At 35.6% G+C, this 27,531-nt stretch overlaps 2 protein-coding genes across 4 annotated transcripts in view; one reads left to right on the plus strand and one right to left on the minus strand.

Annotated features, from left to right (window-relative positions):
* The first annotated feature begins 372 nt into the window (after positions 1-372).
* On the plus strand, positions 373-26,891 carry KLHL28 (kelch like family member 28). Of its 2 annotated transcripts, none has more exons than XM_090270108.1 (5): positions 373-432; positions 17,741-18,639; positions 21,198-21,641; positions 23,564-23,772; positions 25,861-26,891. In XM_090270108.1, the coding sequence occupies exons 2-5, from the start codon at positions 17,741-17,743 to the stop codon at positions 26,022-26,024; spliced, it is 1,716 nt and encodes a 571-aa protein (XP_090126234.1). In that variant the 5' UTR covers positions 373-432; the 3' UTR covers positions 26,025-26,891. The 2 variants fall into 2 exon arrangements, with proteins under 2 accessions (XP_090126234.1, XP_090126233.1); XM_090270107.1 differs by lacking the exon at positions 373-432 and adding an exon at positions 11,392-11,456.
* Positions 23,961-27,531, minus strand: part of DORIP1 (dopamine receptor interacting protein 1) — a 39,974-nt gene continuing 36,403 nt past the window's right edge. The window contains exon 6 of one of the 2 annotated variants that reach the window (XM_090270110.1): positions 23,961-24,147. In XM_090270110.1, the coding sequence (XP_090126236.1) occupies positions 24,117-24,147 (31 nt within the window). In that variant the 3' untranslated portion in view covers positions 23,961-24,116. Of the gene's footprint in view, positions 24,148-24,597; positions 24,772-27,531 lie in introns of those variants that run through there. The other variant, XM_090270111.1, reaches the window with a different exon arrangement.

A 27,531-nucleotide genomic window follows, 5' to 3' on the forward strand; every position in this document is an offset into this window, starting at 1 on the left:
CCAGACCCCACAGCTACCACCGGGCGTAACCAGGGGCGCCACGTGACCAAACCGATCGCTTCCATGGTGATGTATCCAGAGCGGACCTCTTGACCCGGAAATCAACCTGCCCTGGTGGCTGCTGGGTCATGTAGTTCACGTCAGGTGTTAAGCCTAAGCAGATGTGTTCTGGAAAAGGAAGTGAGAACATTGCGAACGTAGCAAATTTAGTTAAACTGTCTAAAGCGAGAAGGCGAGGAGGGTGTGAGTGTGGGAGGGGGCGGGAAAGAGGCATCAAGCGGAAGTGACGATTTCCTCGTTCAGGGCGGAAGTTCCCTGCCCCACCCGTAAGAATTGAGGTTTGACTAGAGGCAAACGAGGATCCGGCCTGGGTTCCAGTTGTCCACGGCTCCTCCTCCTCCTGTAGTTGCCGGCGCGATTCCTGGGACTCAGGTATTTTCCTTTTGCTGTCCACCTGCGGCGCAGGCATTGGCAGAATTTTGCCAGAGTGCCGCTGGTTCTGGAGAGAGGTAAAGAAATAAACGGGAGCAAACTGGGAGAGAGGAGACATCTTCTCGTGCAGGATTAGTTAGCGTTGTAAACGCATTGCTCTCTACAACCCCGAGGAAGTGCGATCCTTTCCTCCTACCGTCCGCTTCTGTCCGCTGGGACAGAGAAGATCCGCATCAAGGCCAAGCTCATAGCTTATGTACTTTTTTCAGATCCTGGTCTTTTGGGCCCTTACTCTCCCTGCCTGCCTCCCCCACCCCACTTTCCCTACTTTGCTTACCCTCGGCCGTGGAGGGTTCAAGGTTTTATGTCATGTTTCCTTATCACCACCACTTTAAGTTCTCTTTGAAAACATATTCTGGATATGTCTTATTTTTCCCCGCAAAGCTAACCACCTCTCCCTTATATGTTCTCAAAGTCTCCTGATGCAGTTCCTCTGTGGGACTCACCGCTCCACCCCTCCCGCTCCATCTGTCGCCCCAGCCTCCCTGCAGGATCCTCTGCGTCTCTGCAGCCTTTCAGTCTCCTGGAAACGGAGATTGCAACGAAAATTTCAGTTGGGGTAGAAGTTCTCGACATTACGGTCCTAGGACTTTTGCCCTGAAGATTTAAGGCTGATATTAGACATTCCTTTGTTTTAGGTAAAGTGTGAATTTGATGAGCATTTTCTCCTTGTAAGTGAAACACAATTAAGCGGTCACATTTGAAGAGATGGAGTGTCTGGTGTAAGGCTGAGTTCTTTGAAGCATGGAAGAGAATTTTTTGTGTTTGAAGGAACAGCACAATTACTTTTGAATCACCCAGTAAAAAAAGTCTGGGTTTTCATTCGAAGTCTCCCAATTTATGCATTTCAAATGCAAATGCTCCTACCCTGCTCTGTGCCACTTGGGATGTCTCTTAGATACATTTGAGTCGCATTTGCTAAACCACTTTATAAATAATGCCAAATAATTTAATTTTAGGAATAATATATGGATGTTGTCTTAAAGTAAAATCTGAATATCACAGATTTCTTTTTCCCTTCGGGACTAGAGTAAATATAAATAAAGTTTGTGTAAACCATGCATCCTAATTTTGGTTTTAAGTTCTAGGTTGTTCCTTTAAAATTATTCATTTTGGTGGTTAAATGAATCTGCCTAAATTTGGTTTAGCTATATTTCAGTACGACAAAGAAAAACAACCTTTTTTTTTTCTCTCTCATTTTTTTCTTGTAGGAGCAGGGTAAGGGCCTGGAGAGAAAACCAAGAGATGATTGTAGCAGTTGTCAGTGAGAAGGCATGTCTGGTTCTCCTATTTCCAATGTATAATTTCACTCATATATTCTCAGACTTCAGGAACCCAATCCAAACGAATCTAAATAAGAGAATGATTTACGCATTAGAACGTTCATATTAGAATGCCAGCTTATGTTGGAATAGAAGGTTACCCTTTCCAGTGATTAGAATTTTCAGTTGAAAATCCAGTACACTCTTTCCTATATCTGAGAACTTGGGAAAAGTGAGTAGCGGTTGTGTGGTAATCATGGAATCAAAGAAAAGGAACTTGGAAAGTCTTTAATGATAGACATCATCAAAGTTACGGTATAAGCTTAAGAATTAACCCTTATCCCTGTGGAGAATACTCCTCAAGGGGCTTGGGTACTTAAGCCAACCAGTTATCATGTCCTTTTCCTTGGAACAAAGCAAGATGAGTATTCATTTGACTTCTTTATTCAGGTCCTTGTAGATAGAGCACTGTGTTATATAATTAGATTGCAATTTATCTGTTACATTTAATTTCCTGGATGAAGACTTGGAAAATACATTAGCCTCCATGGTGGATATTTAGGAAATGACATCTTAACAGCATCACATATATTTATGTATATATTTTAAAGATTTTATTAATTTATTTTTAGAGAGAGGGGAAAGGAGGGAGGAGGAGGGAGAGAAACATCCGATGTGAGAGAGAAACAGTTATCAAGCCCCCCAACCCAGGGATGTGCCCTGATTCAAATCGAACTGACAGCCTTTCGCTTTACGGACCATGCTCAACAAACTGAGCCACAATGGACAGGGCAGCATCACATATCTTACTAATTATCTTTTAGGATTATTTTGTGGAAGATGAATCTCATCCATTTAATGTGTATTCTGTTTATTTCTATTATAAATATTTTTAAGTCTTATTTTTGAATTCTAGGAATTGTGTATTGACTAGGAAAGCCTTTTATATTGAACCATAGATAGAGATAAAATTAAAAAAATAAAGTCCAGAATAGGGGAATACACTGCTAGATGTATTAATAGTACACCCCTGAGAGTTGAAAGGAGTTAAGGATACATTGAAAATAGCAAATTCAGGTAAACAGGTTAAACGTCTATAATTTCAAAGAAGTTTAGTTGAAGAAATTACAGGAGTGTTTGTGATGAAGCTTAATTTTTTGAGCTGAATTTAAGCAAGGTGAACACAATAGCCCTAAAAACATCCTTTATTGCCTTCATCAGTGCTAAGATATTAGTTGGTTAGATGAACCACTATATGTAGTTTTTTCTGTATTCTTACTCAACTGTTGCAGGCTCCAGGAATATTGAAAATCAGTGCACATTCTATAAACTATTAAGAATTTTGTATAGGTTAAGAAGTTATTGTGAAGAAATACTATGCAAATGAGAGGTGCTGTTAATATTAACAGGTAATTATAATAATACTACCATTTATAAAGTATTTGCTATGTGCCATACACTGTCCTAGGTACTTAATGAATTTTTTTTTTAACTCCATGAGGCTTTTTAATGTTGACTTCTAATTTACAAAAGCACACTATCATACCAGAGGAATATACCACCAGATTTCAAATACCCACATGAAACAACTCTGTTACAAAGATTGTATTAAAGTATATAGCACTTTGAATGGCCACATATCCTTGAAGGCCATACCTGTGAACACAAATTAGTAAAAAAATAAATTCTCAAAGTGCTGCCAGGGTCTTCTCCCAAACTATTTCAAAGCACAAAATTCCTCCAGGTGGTTATTTACCATGAAAGTTGTGCTCAACATGACTGCATCCAAAGCCGTCCATGAAACTTCTTCCTTCACCAGGGCAGGGCAGAGAGGAGAATGAGAGTATTCAAATTACATAGTTCCCACACTGTAGTTTTCCCAACTTTACTATGAAAAATCTTCCAGCCGGTCATGTTGTGATGAAGTGGCCTTTTCTGTCTCTCTGTGGTTACAGGACTTCTCTCCAGCTGGTGTTCGGTTGGTTGTTCCAGATGATTTCTGGTACTTAATGAATTTTAATTCATTTAATTCTCACAAAAATTTTTGGGGTTACATTTTCTGCATTTGTACAATGGCACATTTTATGGATGTTTCAATCGGAAAGTAATTGAACACAGAAAGAAAAAATTTAAATTAGCTAATTTAGCTACATGCTTGGAGCTTTGGAAAAGTTTTGGTGGGGGAGTGTTGAAACTATAGGATAAAATTAGATTTTTCCATTATTGGTCATTCATATCTTTTATTATATTGATGTAATATTTGATTATATAGGTTTTAATCTTTTGGAGTTTCTGTTTTGAATCTTTCTTGTTTGCATCAAAACTTTAAGAAGGTTGAGAAATTATGAGCTTAAAAATCAAGAAATTACATATTAGCTTTTTTTTACACATGTGGGATTGAACAGGTGTTCTTGATATATATCAGTGATGTATTTTAAATAGGTTTATGTTCCAAAGCCATTGTACATTTTTGACTGAGTCAAAACTATAATTTTACACAATAATCCAATTTTTGTTATTTTTTTGAGCACTAATTTGTGTAAGTTAATGGGATTTTATATCCATTGCAACCAGTTTTTTAGTGGATGGATTAATTATGTAACTTAGTTTTCAGTAATGGCTTTGGGGACTTGCTTTCTTCTGTGTTATTCCTAAATATGTGATGTAATGATTTATGTTACAACAGACACTAATTTTACTTTTCTTTCCCCAGATATAGTGAAAGTCAATCTCAGTGAAAAGTAAAATACGTCAACTTGTATTATAGGCTCAGTGATAAAATTATATGCCATCATTAATTGAATTCTTCTGAGGGGAATTGAACTGTGTGAAATTTAAGAAAACAGCTGATATAAAATATTCTATTAAATTCATGAATTACACATTTTACAGAAAAGTACATGTATGCTTCAGTTTCTTTTTAAACAATCCTCATTTCCCTTCACCATTTATTTGCTCTCATTATAGCAGATAATTGCCTCCCAGCTGATTTCTGCACCACTGTTTTGTAGTTTAGGTGTCAGTTAAGTAGTTACTAAACACACAGCTTGACCTTTATTAGCTTTGTTTCAGAACTTAAAATTGTGAAGCTGCAGTAGACTCTGGAAAGCTTCATTTCATCTAACATTGTCTTTATGTTGTGAATATTTATGTAACAAGAATGTGATTAGAAGTGAATAACAATACTATTACCTTTTTAAAAACTTATCACACGAATGCCATTTATTCAATATTGACTAATCCAGTTACCTGGATTTAGAATTCACCTAAAATTTGTTTTATGGTACCAAAATTAAAAGCAAAATAAGGAAGGTAGAGATATGGAGGAAGAATTAGTCCTTCTATGATATAAATAACAAAAAGAAATGAATGTTTCTTCCATAAATCCCTCTTTATTTCATTTTGAATCCCTTATATATTTTGTATCTGATATACATAGTTTGTTTATATTTTATATATATATATACATATATATATGTGATTTGTTCTTTTTCAGTTTCTACTCTCTGTTTCTTTTTAGTTTCTTGTTTGAATTAAAATTTTAATAAGATTTAAAAATTGTGAGCTCGTAAGTGAGGCAGTATAATGTAGTATTTAAGACCATTCGAGACAGAGTACCAAGGTTTAAATCTTCCCTTGGGCTTAATTCGTGCCTGAGATTTCTTCATATGTAAAATGGTAATAATAACAATGCCTATTTCATGGTGTTACTCTGAGGATGAAAGCTTAGTACATATGACAATCAAAGGCAACATTTATAAATAGATTCAGTAAATATTTTAAGCAAGTTAGTGCTCAGCACTTAATTTTTAATGTATACAGAACATTGTTCTACAATTTAAAAAAATTACAGTCTCAGTAATGTCTCCTAATTGTGTGATCTTATTGACTCATTTGAACTCTCCGAACTTCAGATTCTTCATGTGTCCTTCTTATGCCAAATTTAGTGCCTTATAGGTAAAATTTCAAAAACATGCAAAGGGAGAATAAAATAATATGATGAACCCTAATGTGCCTGTCATCCAGCTTCAACAGTTGTCACCTCATGACATCATCTAGTTCCATCCACTCCTTCATTCTATCTTATTTGAAGCAAATTACTGAGATTATATTATTTTATCTGTAAATATTTCAGTATGGATTTGTGTGTATAAAAGATAAAAACTTAAAACTGTAACTCTAGCCCTGGCCAAATAGCTCAGTTGATTAGAGTGTTGTCCTGATATGCCAAGGTTGCAGTTCGATCCCCAATCAGGGCACATAAATATGAAAATCAACCAAATAATTTTTTAAAAATGTAACTATGAGATCACTGTTCAGCAACAAAATATAATAGTGATTACTTAAGATAATTAATAATCTAGCCAGTGTAAACATTTTTAGTTGTTCCCTGGTGTGTGTGTGTACATATGCATGTATGTCCATGTATTTGGCTAATACGTCTAAGTTTATTTTAATCTGTAGGTTTATTCTCTTCTTTTAGTTTATTATTGAAGCATCTAAATTATTCCATAAAATTTCTTAGGTTTTTTTTTTTGCTGAGTGCATCCTTCTGTTTTTTCTGTTCTTTGTATGTCATGTAAATTTCTAGTTGTATCTATATTGTTGATTACGTGTTTGATTTTGGTGTCCGGTAGAAAGGGGTGCAAGAATATTCATAGGTGGTATTATGGTCTTCCATCCGAAGGCCCCAATGTCTGGTTGTCTCTTTGTGATGTTAGCAGTACTTCATAATCAGTGCCTACCTCTACTAATTCATTGAGATTGCAAAATGGTAATATTCTATCATTTCTTCTTTATTTACTATCTGGAGTACTTTTATAAAGAGAAACCTCATTTATCTGGTAACCCAGTGGTATAGATAATATAGGAAACCCATGATAAATGCTTGGTTCTTTCCTTTTAGTTACTAGGTTTTTGATAATGAGATAATGAGTTGATTCATTAACATCCTTCAGCAGTGAATAAATACGACTTAAAAAAAAAACCTAATTTTATCATTATGAACTCATGGATTTAAGCATTATCTGATGTGTTTGTTCCATCTTTGCCTAGTGAGAGCTTGTTCACTTTGACTCTAAATTTTTTATGACCTTAGTCATTGATAGCTTTCTTGCTACCTAGTAAAGGTTCCAAATTTGTCTTGACATTTTTCTGCCCTAGATCTGAAATCAGCCATTCGTCCAAGGAGGTCTGTTCCCTTGGAGGGAAACTATATGTAGGGACCACATTTGGATGCTAGGAGTGCTCTTTGCTGCTGGGTTGGCGTAGTTTCTAGCCCTTTCAAGTAGATAGAGCTAGGTGATATAATTATTTTCCTTAAAATAATACTATGTACATTTTATACAGTTCTACATCTCTTACATGTATTTTATGTTGTATATGTAGATTATGTATTAGTATATATAATGTTGTTTCTATAATATTTAGTCTGCTAATTTTATTCAAAATCAGACTACAAAGTTTATATTTAATGTCTCAGTTTTGTATCTTTATCTCTTTTCTCCCATACTGAGAATCCCAGATCACAGTGACCCTGGGGGATGATAGAATTAGAGGTGTCTCATAATTATGGATTTGCATCAATGCACATGTAACAATTTCAGAACACAAATATCACTTTCACCAGTAATGTGATTACTGAAAATGGTGTAAGATTTGGGGGTTGGGGTGAATATCTTACTAGGAATGGTATATTAAGTTACTGTTTTAGAGTTATTTGAAATGGTATGATTAGGCCACTAACTAGATGAACATCGGGTTCCTTTGCTTCCTTTTATTTTCATATTTCTTGTGGATTGTGTTTTTAAGATTTAATGTTGCTTTATAATTATGCAAAATACTTTATTGTCTCCATGGTTAAATCTATAAAATGGGATATGTTCAAAGATGTCTAGCTTCTATATCCCCTTCATGCTGTTTCCTCCCTCCTATAGGTAACCTTTTAAAAATATATTATTTAACATTTCCTTTTTTTATAAAAGGATATGTATATTTGTAAACCACCCCTTCTTTCTTAGACCAATGATGACAGGCTATACACACATTTTTCTTCCTTGCTTGGATCGGGGCAGTTCCTCTAGAGTGGTATATATAGAGATATATCATTCCTTTTTATAGCCACATAGTACTTCTTTATTTGGATGTGCTTTTTTTTTTTTTTTCACCTGTTTTTTTGTTCGTGGACATTACAGTTGTTTTAAAATTCTTGGTCAGTTACCTCTTGGCGTCTTAATAGTATGAAATGAAAAAAGCATGAAGTATTATTCTCTTCCTCTTATAAACAGACCTGTAATTATTAGTTTTATGTAATTATTAGTTTTATATATTTGTCTTTATATATTTTTTGCCATTGTATTTTTGAGACAAATTCCTAGAAGTAGGATTTTGGGGTTAAAGGATAAATGCAAGTGTAATTTTGTTAGATTTGCCATTCCTACAGAAATGTGTGAGAGTGCTTTTTTGTCACAGCTTCACCAAGAGTAGTATATGGTCAAGAGGGAATTAACTCTGTAGCTTTAATTTACTTTATTTAAGTGAAGTTGAGCAATTTTCATATAGTTAAGAACCATTTGCATTTTTAAACCATTAGTTCATTTCTTCAGCTCATTTTTTTCTACAGGGGTAGAGTATTTTAGAAATTTTTATATTTCTGATACATGTTTACTGATACATGTTTTATGTTGCAAATGTTATTATCATTTATATTTTTCCTTTGTTTATGATATCTTCAGCTATTCAAAGTTTTTAAATGCAATCAGCTTGATCTGTCTTTCGCTTATTGCTTCTGGATTCTGTGTCATAGTTAGAAAACTTCCCTAATCTCAGATTATAGAGGAATTCACCCCCATTTTATTTTAATACTAGTATGATTTCATTTTTTACATTTATACCTATGATCCATTAGGAATTTACCCTGATGTGGAAGGGATCTAATTTTGTTTATTTTCATATGGCTATTCAGTTACCCCAACATGTTTATTTAAAAGTCCCTCTTTTCCTCCCTGATTTTAAGATGCTGCCTTGATCATAAACTAAATTGTATATGTTAAGTGATCTATTACTGTATTTTTTATTCTTCTCCATTGGTTTGTTTCTCCAAACCAAGCATTCTATTTAATCCACACAAATTTTGCAAATGAGAAAGTTCAAGTTTAGAATAAGTTATTTTCCCCAAAGTCATACAGCTATTAAGTAGTCAAATGTAGGCTTGAACTCAACAAATATAGGTGTAATTAATAATTTTAAAGAAGTTACTGTTATAGGTAACAATTTATAAACAGTTACATTTGTGCTGGAAATATTTTAACTGGTTCTCAAACATTAGCATGCATAAGAATTGCTTAGAGGTCATAAAACACAGATTGCTACCCTTTCCTCCCTACATATAGTTTCTCATTCCTTAGATAATGTGGTTGGGCTCAAGAATTTGGATTTCTGTCAGGTCCCAGGTGATGCTGAAGTTGCTGGTATAAGGGTTATATTTTGAGAGCTATTGTAAAAAGTTAAAAGTTCTGGCATTTCTCTTAAGTTGGATTTCTTTAGAGAGGAAAGGGGTCAAATTAAAAACCTTAAGAATGATGTTATAACAAACCTTCAGTGTAATTCATTTTAAGTTCCCGGTTTTTACCTGTCCTTTTAAAGTTTTTAGTTAGAATTGTTCTGGTTGTGTATTAAAAGTATAATCTCTTTACTTAAACTTTATTCTCAGTAGTTCTTGAAGGGAGTGAACATCATGTCATTCACATCCAGTACAATGATAGAAGTTATGTATGGCTGCTCTTTTACAAAGTCATTTTTACTGGTGCCCTTCTTTTGAGTGGTTTTTAAAACTAGGATCTTTTTTTGTTATTTTGGGGGTACGAGGAATAGGAACATGACATAAAAGAGAAATATTATAGAACATAGAAATGTAGGAAAACAGTGTCATCACTGCACACTGGTGACCTTGTGTATGTCCATATAGGCAAAAGCTTGGATGCGGGACCGTAGCCCATCTGTGTTTTGGAATACTTTTTGATTCTCTTGGAACTGGAGAGAGGATGGGAGGCCTATTAAAGTGCGGCTGCAAGGCTATCTCCCACTTGCCTCTTAGTCACCCCTGGGGGTCTGGCATGAGACAGTTTCTTTTCTCCTCCCAGATTGTGATGAGATCTGAGGCTTTTGTTTCCCACCCTGCAGAATATAAAACTGCTTAGCTGCAGTCTAGTTTGGGTTCTTTACAGTTAGCATTGCTGTCATCTAGCCCCTTTTGTTTGGCGTTGACCTGTTTGGTTTGTGGAAAAAGAATCCGGGGAGCTTAGTCTTTGGCTTACTCTTCTTTTCACTGTCTCTAAGTAATAAGCTGTCTAAATTTAAAAGTGGCTCATGGTGTCTTTAATTGGTCAAATTAGTCAGACTTGGCCTTGACCTGGTTATATTTGTTTGCTTGATAGTAATCTTGGTTCCTTTTTTTGTAAGCATGGAAGGTAATCACATGCGCTTAACTGACAAAAACATAGCCTTTTTAAGGATGACAGTGATAATCATAAATAGCATCTAACAGTTATTGAGTGTTTGTGTATACTGTTTTGTCTGTGTTTTACAGATGAGAAAACTGAGACTTTTAAGACCACTTTCCGAAGGTCACATAGCTATTAAATAGTCCAGACAGTATTGTAACCCTAGGAGTCTGATTCCAGAGCCCAGTTTCTTAAAATTAAAAAAACACATGTGTGTGTTTATGTGTTGTGTGTTCTTATATGTGTGTATGTATATTTAGAAATCAATATTTTATCATGCTCTCGTGTCACATGTTAGTGGCAATTTACCAGTCTCAAAATGGATACACAAAAATTAGTTTAATATAAGGATTTATCACAGTATGTTTCCTATTTATACTAAATATGAATCTAACCAATAACTCATTAACTTGATTTAAGAATCAACAATTCTGCAATACTTTGTGTGGCCTAGGATGTCAGTGGTACATACAGGGTGGATTTCTTTCCTAGTAGTGGGAGATGATACAACATAGAAAGCTAAATACCTTTTAAGCAGTCAACTTAAAAAATTTACTAGTGCCCTGGCCAGTGTGGCTTAGTTGTTTGGAGTGTTGTCCCATAACCCAAAGGTTGCAGGTTTGATTCCCCAGTCTGGGCACATGCAGCCCCTGGTCTGGAATGCAAACAGGGGGCAGCCAATCTGATGTTTCTCTTTTACATCGATGTTTCTCTCTCTAAAGGCAATGAAAAAAAAAAAAAAAGTCCTCCAATGGGGATTAAAAAGAAAGAAAGAAAAAGGGAAAAAATTTACTAGTAATAAGATAACATTGATAAATAAGATAATATTTATCAAGAGCTGACTAACTGATAGACATTATTCTAAGCACTTTATACAAGGTGGGGCAAAAGTAGGTTTACAGTTGTGAATAATTGTATTATTTTCCATACAAACAACTGTAAACCTACTTTTGCCCCATCCTGTATGCATAAATTTATCTAATCCTCAAAGCAACCCTATATTACTATATTATCATTAACTTTGTACCCCTTGATACCCTCAGTTTTCCTTTTTTTCAGACTCCGTGTCCTCAGTTTCATTATTTATAAGACATGATTTGAATTTCTTTTCTTCATCAGGTGTTATATTTGTGTAGCTCCCTGTTAAAGGATGATACCCCAAATCTGTACTCCAGATGTGGTCTGACATGTTCAGAGCAAGGTGAGAATGTCTCTTCTCTAGGTCTGCATATTATTGTTCAGTTAATACAGCTTAAACCTACATAAGCTTAGTGTTCTCAAGTAGTACCAAAATTAAAATCCCTAAGCTCCTTACACATATCCTATAGATGAGTGTTTTTTCTCTCTTATTTTCTACTTGGATAGCTGTTTTGGAATCCACTACAGAATCTTAGCATTTATTCCTCTTTAATTTCTTCTTGTTAGATGTCAGTTCTTTTGTATCCGTGTTTTGTTATCCAGTGTTTTTGCTGTCCTTTGCGGCTTTATGTCTTCTGCAAAATGAGGACAAATTTCTTTTTCCTTCTTTACAATTTCACGGATAGATTTGTTCTTACTATGGATCTTAGCAACCTCAGCATATGATTTTTTTTTTCCTTATTAAGTTGAGACTCTCACATTTTCACTTAAAGGAAGCACTTTAAGGCTTCTCTTTGGCATATCTGAATTGTCAGCATCACTACTCTTGCACTTTGGGGCCATTATTAAGTAAAATAAATGTTACTTGAACACAAGCACTGCAATACCATGACAACTTATTTTATCCTTGATACAGCTACTAAGTGATGAATGAGCAGTATTGTGATGTGGGTGTGCTGGACAAAGGGACGATTCACATCCCAGGTGGGCTGGAGAGGACTGGCGCAAGATTTTCTCACGCTACTCAGAACAGCAAGCAATTTAAAACTTACGAATTTTTTTTTTTCTGGAACTTTGTGCTTCATGTTTTCATACTATGTTAGACTGGGGGTAACTGAAACTATGAAAAGTGAAATTTCAGATAAAGGGTAACTATATACCCTGCCCCAACACATACATACTCTCCCTTATTATCATCATCCCTTAACAGATCAGTACATTTGTTATAAGTGATGAACCTACACTGTCACATCATTATCACCTAAAGTTCAGTATTTACCTTAGGGTAATATTTACTCTTGATATTGTATATTCTGTGCTTTGGTAAATGTATAATGACATGTTTCTACCATAGAAGTATCATAGAGTAATTTCACTGCCCTAAAAATCTTGTGTACTTTGACTGTTCATTTCTCCCTTCCCCAACCCCTAGCAACCATTGATCTTTTTACTGTCTCCATAGTTTTACCTTTTCCAGAATGTCATATAATTAGAATCATGCAGTATGTAGCCTTTCACATTGGCTTTTTTCACTTGGTAATGTGCATTTAAGTTTTCTGTATATCTTTTCATGGCTTGATACCTCATTTATTTTTAGTACTGAATAATATTTATTGTCTTTTTGTACCACAGTTTTTATCTGTTCACATGCTCAAGGACATATTGGTTGTTTCCATGTGTTGGCACTTATGAATAAAGCTACCGTAAACCACCATGTGCAGATTTTTGTGTGGACGTAAGTGTTCAGTTTATTAGAGTAAATACCAGAGAGGACAATTAATGCAGTATATGCTAAGAGTATGTTTAGTTTTATAAGAAACCATCGAAGTGTCTTCCAAAGCGACTTCCATTTTGCATTCCTAGCAGCTATGAGGAGAGTTCCTATTGTCCCACATGCTCTCCAATATTTGGTATTCTCAGTATTCTGGATTTTGACCATTCTAATAGGTGGTATCTCATTGTTTTAATATGCTATTCCTTAATGCCGTGATCTTGAACATCTTTTGATATGCTTACTTGCCATCTGTATATCTTCTCCGGTGATGTGGTCTTTTATCCATTTTTTAAATCAGGTTGTTCATGTTCTTATTGTTGCATTTTGAGAGTCTTTGTTTAAACAGTCCTTTATCAGATGTATCTTTTACAAATATTTTCTCCCATGGTGTGGCTTGTCTTCTCATTCTCTTGACATTGTCTTTCCCAGATTAGGAGTTCTTTTTAATGATATCCAGCTTATCATTTTTTTTTCTTTCATGGATTGTGCCTTTGATATCATATCTAAAAAGTTATTGCTATACCCAAGGTCATCTAGATTTTTCTCCTATGTTAATCTTCTAGGAGTTTATAGTTCTGCTTTTACATTTAGGTCGATGATCCATTTTGAGTTTTATGAAGGATGGCTATCCAAATTGTTCTGGCGTCATTTGTTGAAAGACTATCTTTTCTCTGTTGTATTGATATCACTGCTTTGTTAAAGATCAGTTGGTGTTTTCATGTAAGTCTTCTTCTAGGCTCTTCCTTCTGTTCCGTTGGTCTTTTTGTCTGTTTTTTCACCTGTAACACACTATCTTGATTAATAGCTTTATGATAATTTCTTAGTAGTGTTAGTCCTACAACTTTGTTATTCTTCATTATTGAATTAGCTAGTCTCGGTCTGTTGCCTTTTCATAAAACTTCAGAATCAGTTTACAATATCCACAAAATAACTTGATGCAATTTTGACGGGGATTACATCGAACCTATAGTTCAAGTTGGGAAGAACTGACATTTTTTAAAAAGCGACTTTACTTATTTTTAGAAAACGGGGAAGGGAGGGAGAAAGTGAGGGAGAGAAACATCGATGTGTGGTTGCCTCTTGTGTGCCCCCAATTGGGGACCTGGTCCGCAACCCAGGCATGTACCCTGACTGGAAATGGAACCGGAGACCCTTTGGTTTGCAGGCTGGTGCTAAATCCACTAAGCCACACCAGCCAGGGTGGGAAGAAATGATATCTTAATAATATTGTCTTCCTACCCATGAACATGGAATATCTCTCCACATTTATTTAGTTCTTTGATTTCTTTCATTAGAATTTTATAGTTCTTGTATAGATTTTGTGCATAAATTGTTAGATTTATACCTAAGTATTTCATTTTTGGGGTATTAGTGTAAATGGTAATGTGTTTTTACTTTCAAATTCTACTTGTCCATTGATGGTGTATAGGAAAGTGATCAACTTTGTATACTTGTATTTTGCAACCTTATCATAATTGCTTAGTAGTTCCAGAAGTTTTTCTGTTGATCGTTTTGGATTTTCTACATAGACAATCACATCATCTGCCAACAAAGACAGTTTTATTTTTTTCTTTCCAGTTAGTGTACTTTTTATTTTCCTTTAGTCTCATTGCATTAGCTAGCTCTCCTTATTTAATTCCTTTACTTATTTTCATTATCCGTTTGTGTTTCCCATTTATTCTTCACTTTTCAGTGTTAATAACTTTCTTCTTCTCAAATCAGACAAATGGGAATTGAGAGGGCTATATTTCACAAAAGCATACATAATTAATTAATTGCATGTAAAGGAATTGAGTTTTTAAATGCCTGTAGACTTCCAGGTGAAGTTAATTTTGTCTCAGCCTTTTGAGAATTTGAATTGGTTGAAAAGGAGATGAGAAAGGAGAAAGGTTATAGACAAAATCTGGCATATGGTAAGAAAATATTTGTGCAGCACTATGGTAATTGCTTGGTCTTTATTGGAATGAAAAGTCATTGTGGAAAGAAAGGGAATTAGTGAAAGTGGAGATCATGGGAAGAGGCACTTTAAATAAAATGAGATTTAAGTGCTGTATTTATAGCACCTCAAGCTATGTGGAACTTTATAAAACTATTTTCATGTAATGTTTTACAAATGAAAAAATTAAGACTTAGATTAAGAAATGTCGTTGTTGGCAGCCGTCCGTCTCGAGAGACGATGGTGTAGCTTCTTAAGAGTCTATCTGCACCGCCGAGAATGGCTGTGCAGTCTGACTCGGGAGTGACACGGTATCTGTCTCCTCCCGTGTTGAATCGACATCTTGTGATGACGCTGGAGTGTCCTCTCCAGTGAAGCTGAAGCTACAGAGCCTGGGCAGGGTGATATGGAGGGTCTGCTGTTGCCCATGCAGCAGACCCCCCCTCTCTTCGCAGCCGAAGGGTCCAAGGGAAAGACGGAGTCAATACAGCTTGGCTTCAGGTGCGCCGCAGGAGTTGCCGGTGTTGACTACAACGTCAAACCGCCTTAGGGACTCCGGCTCCGGATTTTCTGTCGGGGTTTACTCCCTTAGCCTTTCCCCTGAAGAGGTATGCCGCAAGGCAGCGGAGGTTTTTTGGAGTCAGAGTTTTCCTTCTCTGATTAAGAAATGTACCGATACCATATAAGAGTATGTGACCTAGTTAGGACTAAAATTCATTATCTACATTTCCAATGTCTCTGTTCCTCACTGATATTGTTACTCCTTGATTGCCTCACTAAAGTACCCCACACTTGTAACTCTTAACAGTTTATTGTGTTTTCATGTGCATTATCTGATTTGATTTTCTAAAGTCTTGTGAGATATGTAGTTTAGGTATTATTATAATCTCATTTTACAGATAAGGAAAATAATGATGAGAGAAGGCAAAGTTAACAATGTAAAGTAGCTAGGACTGCTTTCTTAATCCCATCACTTACTTTCTATATCTGCTTGCCTTTCCTATTCATTTTTCACTTTTCAGTCTAGATACTAACTTTTTCTATTAACCTAGGCTAAAAGAAGTTAAATGGGTTTAAAAGGTCAACATTATAATAAGTAAAAGAACAAACAGATCCAGATATAAACTCATGCCTTCTAGTTTCTGTCTTTTTATTAATATTCTATTCTGGAATTAAGTAGCTGTTGGAAGACCCAGTAGTTTCTTGAGACTTGTTCATACCGTGAATGAGAATTATTCTGATAAGACGTGTGTGGGATCATTTGGAAAGATCAGAAGTGGAAGTTTGTGATAGCAGCTGTAAGATGTCCATATTAACACAATTTGTTAACAGACATAAATTTCATTGAAAAGTGTGAAATGATGAAGTTCTAATGAAGATAAAAATTTCAGTATTTGTATAGTTCCGTTTAAAAATGCACAGGAATGAAGTGCTATATACTTTCTCACTCCTAACAATATTTATATTATTTAATAGTGTTGGGACTCTTCTAACTTATTAATAATACTTTAAAAATAGAAACTGAATCTTCTACAATTTCATTATCCCCATGACTTGTGTTTGAAGATGAGACAGGAAGGAAACAGTTTATGTTGTATAGATGTCTTATGTTTTATCTATTTTAAGCAGCTGCTATGATCCAGTTTAAAGTGTCTGTGTATTAATTTCTTATGGTTGACTTAAATTACTACAAACTCAGTTGCTTTAAAAACAAACAAACAACAACAAAAAAAAAAACACCGAAATTTATTCCCTCACAGTTCTAGAGACAAAATGTCTGAAAGTAGTATCACAGGGCTGAAATGAAGGTGTTGGCGGGGCTGTGCACCCTCTGAAATCTCTAGGGGAGAATCTGTTCCTTACTTCTTCCAGCTTCTGGTCGCTGCCAGATTATCAGGATTGAGGCTTCATCACTGTAATCTCTTGTCTCTGTGGCACATTACCTCCTTCTGTCTGTGCCAAATCTCCCTCTGCCCTCTTCTTATAAGGAACCTGTGATTATATTTAGGGCCCACCAGGATAATTTCCCCAACACAGCATCCTTAATCATATCTGCAAAGTTTTTTTTTTTTGGCCATATAAAGTAACATTCAAAGGTTCCCGGGATTTGAGGAACCATTTTTCAGCCTACCAGTCTTTATTGCCTCTCACTTTTCTTTCTCTTTTTTTTTTCTCATCTCTTTTCTCTTCTATTTTTATTCTTCTTCATCTTTCAGAAGCACATGGTGGCAAGTGAATTGGGTATGATCTGAAGTTATGATCAAGAGTTGAGCAGATATGGTCTAGATCAGTGAATGATCCTTATTGTCCTCAGTGTAGAACAACAGATTGTGTTCACATTAACTTTTTGTCACTGAATTAGTTGACAATAGTGGTACCTTTGTTAAATTTCACACCCTTTGTCAAAGTAATTATTGAATCTTTGGGTAAAGTATGTGAGCCAACATGCTATTTCCAGTTAAAGCATCTGTTGATTAGATTGGCAGGCGTTAATATTATTATTGCGAAAATAGCCAAATAACTAATAACAACGTTTCACAACCAAGCTTATTGAGGAAATGTTTTTTCACATTTGCATTTTGTTCCAGTGATAACTCAGATTTGAATTTAATGAAGATAAACAGAAGAGTTGGCAGACTTCTGATCCAGTAGTTCATTGTCAGGAGACCTTTGTGGTTTGGGGCATAACACATAACCTTTGGGCCTCTACAGTATTTCTTAGTATCTGTACTAAAGCAGTTGAATCATATGACTGGAAACATCTCTTTGAACTTTAAAAGCCTCTATCTGGTATTTAGCATAAGATATTTAAAAACCAACAAACAACAGATCTTATTTATTTTGTACTATTAGGAAAAGAAATCATATTGGCAAGATTATTTTGAATTAACTGTTCATGCTTTTTATTTTTCTTTAGATGGACCACACATCCCCGACCTACATGCTTGCTAACTTAACCCACTTGCATTCTGAACAACTTCTGCAGGGTCTGAATCTTCTTCGTCAACATCACGAACTCTGTGACATCATTCTTCGAATAGGTGATGTTAAAATCCATGCTCACAAAGTGGTACTTGCCAGCATCAGCCCATATTTCAAAGCTATGTTCACTGGAAACCTTTCTGAAAAAGAGAACAGTGAGGTTGAGTTTCAGTGCATTGATGAAACTGCGCTCCAGGCCATTGTGGAATATGCCTACACAGGGACTATTTTTATCTCTCAGGACACAGTTGAATCTCTCCTTCCAGCAGCAAACCTACTCCAGATAAAACTTGTCCTGAAAGAATGTTGTGCATTTCTTGAAAGCCAGCTTGATCCCGGTAACTGTATTGGAATTTCTCGTTTTGCAGAGACGTATGGTTGTCATGACCTATACTTGGCAGCCACTAAATACATATGTCAAAATTTTGAAGCTGTTTGCCAGACTGAAGAGTTTTTTGAACTTACACATGCTGATTTGGATGAAATTGTCTCCAATGATTGTTTGAATGTAGCTACGGAAGAGACTGTTTTTTATGCACTTGAGTCTTGGATCAATTATGACGTACAAGAACGCCAGAAATACTTAGCGCAGCTACTTAACAGTGTGCGATTACCGTTGCTGAGTGTTAAGTTTCTCACTAGACTGTACGAAGCAAATCATCTTATTCGTGATGATCGCACTTGCAAACATCTGTTGAATGAAGCCCTAAAGTACCACTTTATGCCTGAACATAGACTCTCTCACCAGACAGTCTTGATGACACGACCTCGCTGTGCTCCCAAAGTACTTTGTGCAGTCGGAGGGAAATCTGGACTGTTTGCCTGTTTGGACAGGTAAATAGAAGGATTGATGTTAAGATTTTATACTTTATAAATGTGCTTTCCATGTTTTTAGAATAGTTTAAATTTCTTATTTTTTATTTGCTTGTTTTTTCAAACATTTGTCTGATTGTTCTAATCACATTGTCATCCATTCTCTACAACACTGTCAATTATTTATACCACCACCACCCCTGCCCCAGTGCACAAACTTTACCTCTTCTGGTTTCTCACTAATTTTTCTTCTACTTCATGTCTTCTTTTTCTTTGTGAAACCATTTGTATCTTTATTTGAGTCAAACCAGGTCAGAGGGATTTATTATTGCTAGCTATATCAGAAAATGCTAAAGAGCAGAGCTGGGAATTGGATGAGGGAGTTTGGGGACAAGATTGGGTTTGAATGAATCCAGTTAATTAGAAGGACCACCAAAGAAATAAAAATTAGGAAACTGATAGAGATCCTGGACCTCGTGTGCGATTTATTTTCTATTTTTTAAAAAACATGCTTTATTGATTATGCTGTTATAGTTGTCCCAATTTCTTTTCCCTTTGTTCCCCTCCACCTAATATCCCCTTTCCCTCCAGTTGTCCCCCACCTTAGTCCATGCCCATTGGTTGTGCATATAGTTCTTCTCAACATCTTCCTGTCTACTCCACTCCCTCCTACTATGCTTCTTAATTCCTGCACCAGCTCCCTCCCATTCCTCCCTCTCCACTGACCTCCCCGCTGTATGTTCCCCATAACTTAAATTCTTTTTCCACTCTCGTTGCCTACTTAGTTTGCCTTTGTTTCGATTCCCTAGCTTCTGTTGTTGGTTGTTGTGATATAGTTTTCATTTTAATGTTCATAGTTTTGATCCTCCTCCTATACAAATCCCTTTAACATCTCATATAACAGTGGTTTGGATCTAATGACCTCCTTCAGTTTTACTTTGTCCTGGAAGCACTTTCTCTGCCCTTCTATCCTGAATGACAGCTTCGCTGGATAGAGTAATCGTGGTTGTAGGTTTTTGATTTTCATTACTTTGAATATTTCTTGCCAGTCCCTTCTTGCCTGCAGAGTCTCCTTTGAGAAATCAGCTGATAGTCTAATTGGGACCCCTTTGTACATAATTCTCTTCTTCTCTCTTGCTGCTTTTAAGATTCTCTCTTTATCCTTAATTTTTGACATTTTGATTATAATGTGTCTTGGTGTGGTTCTTCCTGGGTCCTGTTTATTTGGAACTCTTTGTGCTTCCTGGACCTGTAAGTCTATTTCCTTCCCCAAGTTAGGAAAATACTGCTTCATTATTTTTTCACATAATTTTTCGATTTCTAGTTCTTCTTCTTCACCTTCTGGCAACCCCTGTGATTTGGATGTTGGCCCGCTTATAGCTGTCCCATAGGTTTCTGAGCCTCTCTTCATTTTCCTCACTTTTTGTTTCCTCTTTCTAAACTGGTTGACTGTATGTTCCTTCCCTATGTTCCGATTTGTTGATTTGATCCCTGGTTTTCCTTCCCTCACTTGTTTCGTATGTGTTTTCGTTCATTTCAGCAGGACTAGCCTTCATTCCTCCCCGTCTTTTTTAAGATCCGCTTTTAGTTTTGTAAGCTGTCTTATAACTGTAGCTCTGAACTGAGCCTCAGAAAGGTTATCTATCTGCTGGTCCAATAAATCATATATTTGCTGTCTGGTCAGCTGTGTGATTGGGATCTCTATCATGATCTGTGTCATCCTGACAGTTTTTGTTTACCTTTCCTTCTTGGGCGGGGCTGTCACACCTCCTATGCTATAGGGGGCGGAGCCCCGTGCACTAGTCACTACCAGGCATCCCTTCTCACCACACTGTGGCACTTTGTGTGGGGGTGGGGGTCCAAGATGGATTCCTGGCGTTCACTCTCTGCTGAGAGACTGGGAGACCGGGAGCCTCCTCCTCTGTCCCCATGCCCTCTGGGCCTCACAGTCTGAGGCAGTGGGGGTCTGCCTTCCCCGACATTAGAATTGCGAGCTGACAGTTTGGTCTTTAGTCCGGGGTGCTCCCAGGTGCTTCTTGCCTCCCTTTAAATATGGTTGCCTCTGCTTACTGCAGTCCCACCACCTGTCACCACAGCTACCTCCACCAGCACAGCTTGACCTCTCTGCCCTGGCTTCGCCCCTCCTACCCATCCGGATGAGCACCACTTGTTTATGACTTCATACGTTGGACTTCCATGTAACTTTATTTTCTGGAACTTCTGGTTATTTCTGGTTTTGTGGTAGTTGTGTTCCTTCTTAGTTGTGGAGGGAGACGAAGTGTGTCAGTCTAGGCCTCCATCTTGGCCAGAAGTCTATATCTTCATTTTTACCAGATAATGTGATATTGTTTTCCATAGTAGTATTACCAGTTTACGCATTCGCTAACAGATTTGTTCAACATTCTTGCCAATAGTTGTTAGATATTATCTGACTTTAATTTTTTTCCCAGCCTGGAAAGTATGTCATGGTTTATTATAGTTTTAATTTCATGTCCCTGATAACCAGTGAAATTAAACTTTTGTATTTGTTTATGGACCATTTCACTTTTAACATTTAATGTTTTCTGCTTATTCTTTAGTGTGGAGATGTACTTTCCTCAGAATGACTCTTGGATTGGTTTGGCACCCTTAAACATTCCTCGCTATGAATTTGGAATATGCGTTTTAGACCAGAAAGTGTATGTAGTAGGTGGTATTGAAACTGATGTGCGTCCTGATTTTAGTATCAGAAATCATGAAAATTCAGTAGAATGCTGGAATCCTGATACAAATACCTGGACTTCTCTCGAGAGAATGAATGAGCACCGAAGTACCCTTGGAGTAGTAGTACTTGCAGGAGAACTTTATGCTTTAGGTGGTTATGATGGACAGTCTTACTTACAGTCTGTAGAGAAGTACATTCCCAAGTTAAGAAAATGGGAACCTGTGGCACCAATGACTACAACACGGAGCTGTTTTGCTGCAGCAGTGCTGGATGGAATGATATATGCCATTGGTGGGTATGGTCCCGCCCACATGAACAGGTATTTAACTTAAGCTGTAGAGTTTTAAAGTATTATTAACAGTGATCTCTAAATTAACTTCTCTTTTTAATTTTTAAAATATATAATATTAATAGACATTTTGGAAATTTGATCTGCTTCATGAGTGTAATTGTAATTGTTTTACATGAGGATTTAATACAAACCTAAGAATCAATGCCTCTTACTAAATTTTACTTTCGTTCAATCGATATAAATAAATAGATTTTAAAATTTAGAAATATGAAGTGAGACAACTTTTGATTTTGGGGCACGAGTGTGTATGCATGGCCTGTTATTGCATTACTTAGTAGAATAAAAACATGAAAAATGTAATTTTTCTATATGCGTACAGAGTATTATAATGCATCATATAAGCTTAGAGCCTTATTTAATATTTATTTCTGGATTCTTATTCTATAATCATATATGTTATATATCTGAATTATGCTAAATGCCAAATTTGAGATTTCTGTATTTTGTATTATTCTATCATAAATGAGAAATATCTGTCGGAAAAATAAAAGCATAAAGTGACTGCTTATATGGAAAATTAATTATAATTCTGAAGCTTTGTTGAAAATTGATATTCCAAACATTTAATCTCTAATACTAATTAGAGTGGTATATGCTTTATTTATTATGACCATTTTAATGAAAGAATATATTGTAGTTTGTTAACTGAGAAAGTAATGGCACAACAGCATCTCATCTATAAATTTTTATTTCTGTGTAAGCTAAAGTATTCCCTTTTTCTGTTGTTCCCTTAGTTAAAGGAAAAATATTTGGGTCCCAGGCATACATTTCTATTATTTGAAAAGTTGCTGACGGAAATTTCTAAGATGAAAGGTTAAGTATTTTAGTTTTGAGATAATGCTCTTGGAGTTTAGGTTTTTGCTACAGTTCATCAACTCTTCTTGTCCAGTGATGGTTTCTATCCTGATGTCCTTTTAGAAACAGTTTTAGTTTAGTCCATATTCTAGTCTAGTCTACAATTTAGTCTATTCGGAACTCCAGAATTATGTCACTGACTCTCAAATGCTTTAGGATTTTTGAGAGGTTGTGTTAAGACCAGAACAAGCTCAACAAGCTTACCTTCATGCCCTTTCAAAGCAAAGCATGGGCTAAAAGACCTCTGGAATTTTCTAGAGAAACTGGTTTTGGACATTCTGATTTGATCTGGATTTCCATAAAGCAGCTTGGAAATGCCAGGTGTTCTCTGGAATGTAGATTTGGCTTAAATCCTTGAATTCTCCTAAATCACTCTTGAGATTATTATGATTAGTTTGATTATTATGATTAGTTTGTGTTTTGAAGTCTGCAGTGTTTGCTTTGCAGGAAACCACAATGAATTCTTTTGTATGAAAAAAAATTTCTCTTCTTTCCTTCTCTGCTCTTTTCCTTAGCTGCATAGAAGACTCTAGTGTCCTTAGAATACATCTGTATTCAGTTGGTGATTTTCAAAGTCCTTTCACATGCATACTCACTTGACTTTATTCGTATTTGACTTTATTCGTATATGAATCCTTTGAGGTTGTGTTGTTGCCATTTTTGCAATTGAGACAAAATGACTTATCCAGGATTACACAGATCCGAAGTGGGTTCATTCAGCTCTAGATATGCCTCATTAGCACTTCAACCCAGGTTTCTTGATTCCAAAAGTTCTATAACCTTAATATACTTTGCTGCTTATACAATATATAATGGAATAGCATATGGCTACTTTTGTGCCTGGTACACAAGGTAAGCTTTTATCCCTGCAATCTCATCAGCAAAATCTAAACATTTGGGACAAACTACTCTGGTTTTATATGTCTATTTATTTAACTTTTAAAAGTTCAAATGGTGGGATTTAGTTTTGCTGTAGTGGGAAGAATGACACAAAGACTATGTGGAGTAATTCTTTCTTTTGTGAATATTTACAGTGTGGAGCATTACGATCCAAGTAAAGACTCCTGGGAGATGGTTGCATCTATGGCAGATAAGAGGATTCACTTTGGTGTGGGTGTCATGCTGGGCTTTATTTTTGTGGTAGGTGGACATAATGGTGTCTCACATTTGTCAAGCATTGAAAGATATGACCCTCATCAAAATCAGTGGACTCTGTGTAGACCAATGAAAGAACCCAGAACAGGTAATGATAACTTTCTAATTTCTAATGTATAGGACAATATTTTTATAGTGATGTTCTTGAAATGGTAGTTCCTTGGAATATAATAGTAAAGAGTATTACTTGTTCAGGAAAAAAAAAAAACTGAGGTAAACTTAAACTTGAGGCAATTAAATTAGACAAAACTGCATAGATTTCTTTACTGTGGTTTTACTATATGCCAGTGTGCATATTATCGTTTTGAGAAGTGCTGGTAATAGAATGTATCTTATAGAAGCTCTTTTTGTCCATATAACAAATGCCATCTTACTGCATGTTACACACACACACACACTCTTCAGATGTTCTGTTTTGTTGTTTATTGCACATCAGCAGTTTATATGTTGGATTTCAGGGTTCCTAGAGAAAAAAGAAATATATCAAGAACAAGAAATTATCTTTGAGCCCAACTGAAATAACATTATTTTAAGGGGGAAAATCTTAAGTTATTGATGGAATACTTTAGGAGTATTCTTTAAATTTGTGACTTTAGAAACTCATAAGATATATGCAAAGAAAACTGAAAGGACAAAATGGAATGAACTGTTTTAGTTGTTTACTATAATTAGTTTCTGTGGTGTCATTGACAGAGAAAGCCATAAAAAATTGAGGATGTAAAAAAATTTAGGCAGCTTTGTTTTTTTTAGAACTATGATATATAAAGTAGAATTTTTAAAGCATAAACTGTGTAACTCAGTAGATAGTTAAAATATTTCAGTATACAGGTTTCCCCTGCTACATGAAAATAGTGTTCCTACGAAACCTTTTACTAAGCTGAAATTGCTAAAACCTAGAGGCAGTTATCTTAGGATGCATTTTTTTAATGGATGCCCAAAAGTAAACTGAGATAAAGCAGAGGTGCTCACAGACACAGTTCAGAGCTCTGGCGGCTTGGTGCTGAGAGGCTGAGTGTGGTTCCGAGGGAAGGAGATTGGCAGTGCCACGCTCGTCACTTAGGGTGCAAGCTGCCTCTATACCTGTTGGCTGCAAAACAAATGCTGAATGCCAGTTTCACTTTTTGCCATTTTTTGTAAAAACAAAAATCTCCAGATTTCTTTTGATTGGTGAAGCAGGTACAGTTAACCCATGAACAACATTGGTTTGAACTACTCAAGTCCACTTATATATGGATTTTTTCTGATAAATAACTGTAAATATATTTTCTTTTTCTTAGAATTTTCTTAATTTTTTTTCCTCTAGCTCACTTCATTGTCAGAATATTGTATATAATACATGTAATTACAAAATATGGGTTAATCAACTGTACAAGCGTATATTATGGTAAAACGTTTAGTCAACAGTAGGCTATTAAGTTTTTGTAGTCAAAGCTCTGCTTGGATTTTCAACTGCAGGTGTTGGTGCCCCTAAACCCTGTATTGTTCAAGGGTCAACTGTAGTACTGTATGGTAGGTCTTTCATAAAGGCAAGATGGTGTAACGCGAATTTTTGAAAAGCGGGGGATACTTGTATTTGAAAACCTGATAAAAATTACTTTTTGAAAAATATATGTAGATATGAATTGAGAAGAAAGCTTATGGAAAAATACATACTGCGTTCTTTTTTTTCATGTTCATTCTCCATTAAAAAATTGCATTATAAACATTTTGATTCATAAATAGTCAAGGGGGGTGATGCATTTTACTGCATTCTTTGTTTTTTTTACGCAGCCAAGCCTTTATTAAGAACCTATTATGTGCGCAATCCTGTGCCAAATATTAAAGGAATATAAAGATGAATTTAAAAATGGTGCCAACTCTCAAGGAGTTTGTAATCTAACGATAGTAACAAATAGTTTAACACACACTGTAGAAAGGAGTTACTGCATTTTTAACACTAGTTTCCTATGGAAGAGGAGAGGGAGAGCAGGATTGGGGAGCGAAAGTGAAGGAAGACTTCAACTCCTACTTTACTTTTATATACAAGGGTATTATTGTATTGCTTGTATAATTAATAATAGATTGTTGAAATAAATGCATTCTAAGAAAACATTAAGATACAAATTCATTTATTTTTAGTGAGAAGTCTACTAGACAGTTAACATGTTTTTTCTCCATTTTTATTCACCTTTCCTAGGCGTTGGTGCTGCAGTAATTGATAACTACCTTTATGTAGTTGGTGGTCACTCAGGGTCTTCCTATCTGAACACCGTACAAAAATATGACCCTATCTCAGATACATGGCTGGATTCAGCTGGTATGATATACTGTCGCTGCAATTTTGGATTAACTGCACTTTGACAAGTGTGGATTCTTGGAAATAGTGAGGTGATGAACCTCGTGCCGCATGAAAGGATGCCCAGTTTTCTGAAACCCCAAAGCTGCATTGCTTTCTTTTTAACTTGAAATGACATGAAGACTCAAAGTTTTGTTGGGTACTTTGAACTGACAAGTAGCTTTGGTTGCTCTTGATTACACAGTAAATCAATAATCAAAAATAAGGAAACATCTTACCAATTGAATTGTGCACCACCACCCCCAAATACTGGGATAAAGTAATTTTATGTTCGTAAGTGTACATGTGGAGAAAAACTTGTTTTTTGGTTTTTATTTTTATTTTAGCTCTCTTCCTCCTTGATATGTACCATGATGTTTGGATGCTGGAGTGTAGTAAATGACTGGACAGAGTGCTGATACTGTCTGTTGGATATAGATTCATACGCTTCACATTTTAAATAAAGGGCTGCTTTTTTTTTTTGGTACTTTTAAGGGGTGTAAATTACATGCCATAGTGACTCACATGGACATTCTTCCTGCTAAATGGCTTTAGGGCTAGGGATGTAATAACTCTGCAAGACAAATATTTTACTATCATGATATTTGGGGGCCTATTTAAAGAAGTCATATTTACTGTTTATATCTTTTTTATATGGGCAAGTTAATGTTGGATGAATTTACTTACCCATCTATGCTATGCTAAGCATGGATAGAGTTAAGCATATCAGTTTAATTTTTTAGTAGTACAGCAAGCTGCCCAGTGTTGATGTAAATATTTGACAAATGTTAGTATCACCTCACCCTTAGTGCATATTAATTTTTTCATACATCCTTATAATAATTTCAGTTTTTTAAGACATTTGTTTGCTTTTTCAAAGTGTTCAGATATAAAAATGGTGCTATCTGTAGAAGCTATAACAAGGCTATAATGATGTTATTTTGGATGTTTAGTATGAGACATGCATGACATGTTTGGACAGTATTTTTTATTTTTACTGGCTTGATTTATTTGTATTTATTTAAAATGTTAGTGAGTATACTAATGTTAACATCAAAACATTATGTAAATGCCTATGTTATGCTTTCCATGGTTCCTGAATAGTGATTTAAAGAAAGATACATTTTGATCTTCTTCTACTAGATATTATATGCCCTTCTTCAAAACAGAAATATATGCATTAAATATAAAGCACTGGGCAGTTTTGCATTACTCCATGCATTTCTTAGGTAACGGAATATCTTAAAGTTATGGGGGGAAACTGGAACTTGGTGTTTACTTGAGTAATGGTTCTAAATTTGTTTCTACTTTGACTAAAGAAATGATCTTTTAAAGCAAAATTGTTTGCTATTGCCAGGTGACAGCTTATTTAAAAGAAGTGGTTGACTCATTTTAGCATGTTTTAGTAGATGTCTTTTAGTTTTGAACACATAATCTTGCATTTTATTAGAATGTCGGTACTTTTATTTTTGGTACTGTAGTCATTTTATTTTATTTTCCATGCATTTATTTTTACCTGTGTACCCTCTTTAT

Source organism: Furipterus horrens, unplaced genomic scaffold (genome assembly GCF_987537825.1).
Source record: "Furipterus horrens unplaced genomic scaffold, mFurHor1.1.pri manual_scaffold_3, whole genome shotgun sequence".
Taxonomy (NCBI): Eukaryota; Metazoa; Chordata; class Mammalia; order Chiroptera; family Furipteridae; genus Furipterus; species Furipterus horrens.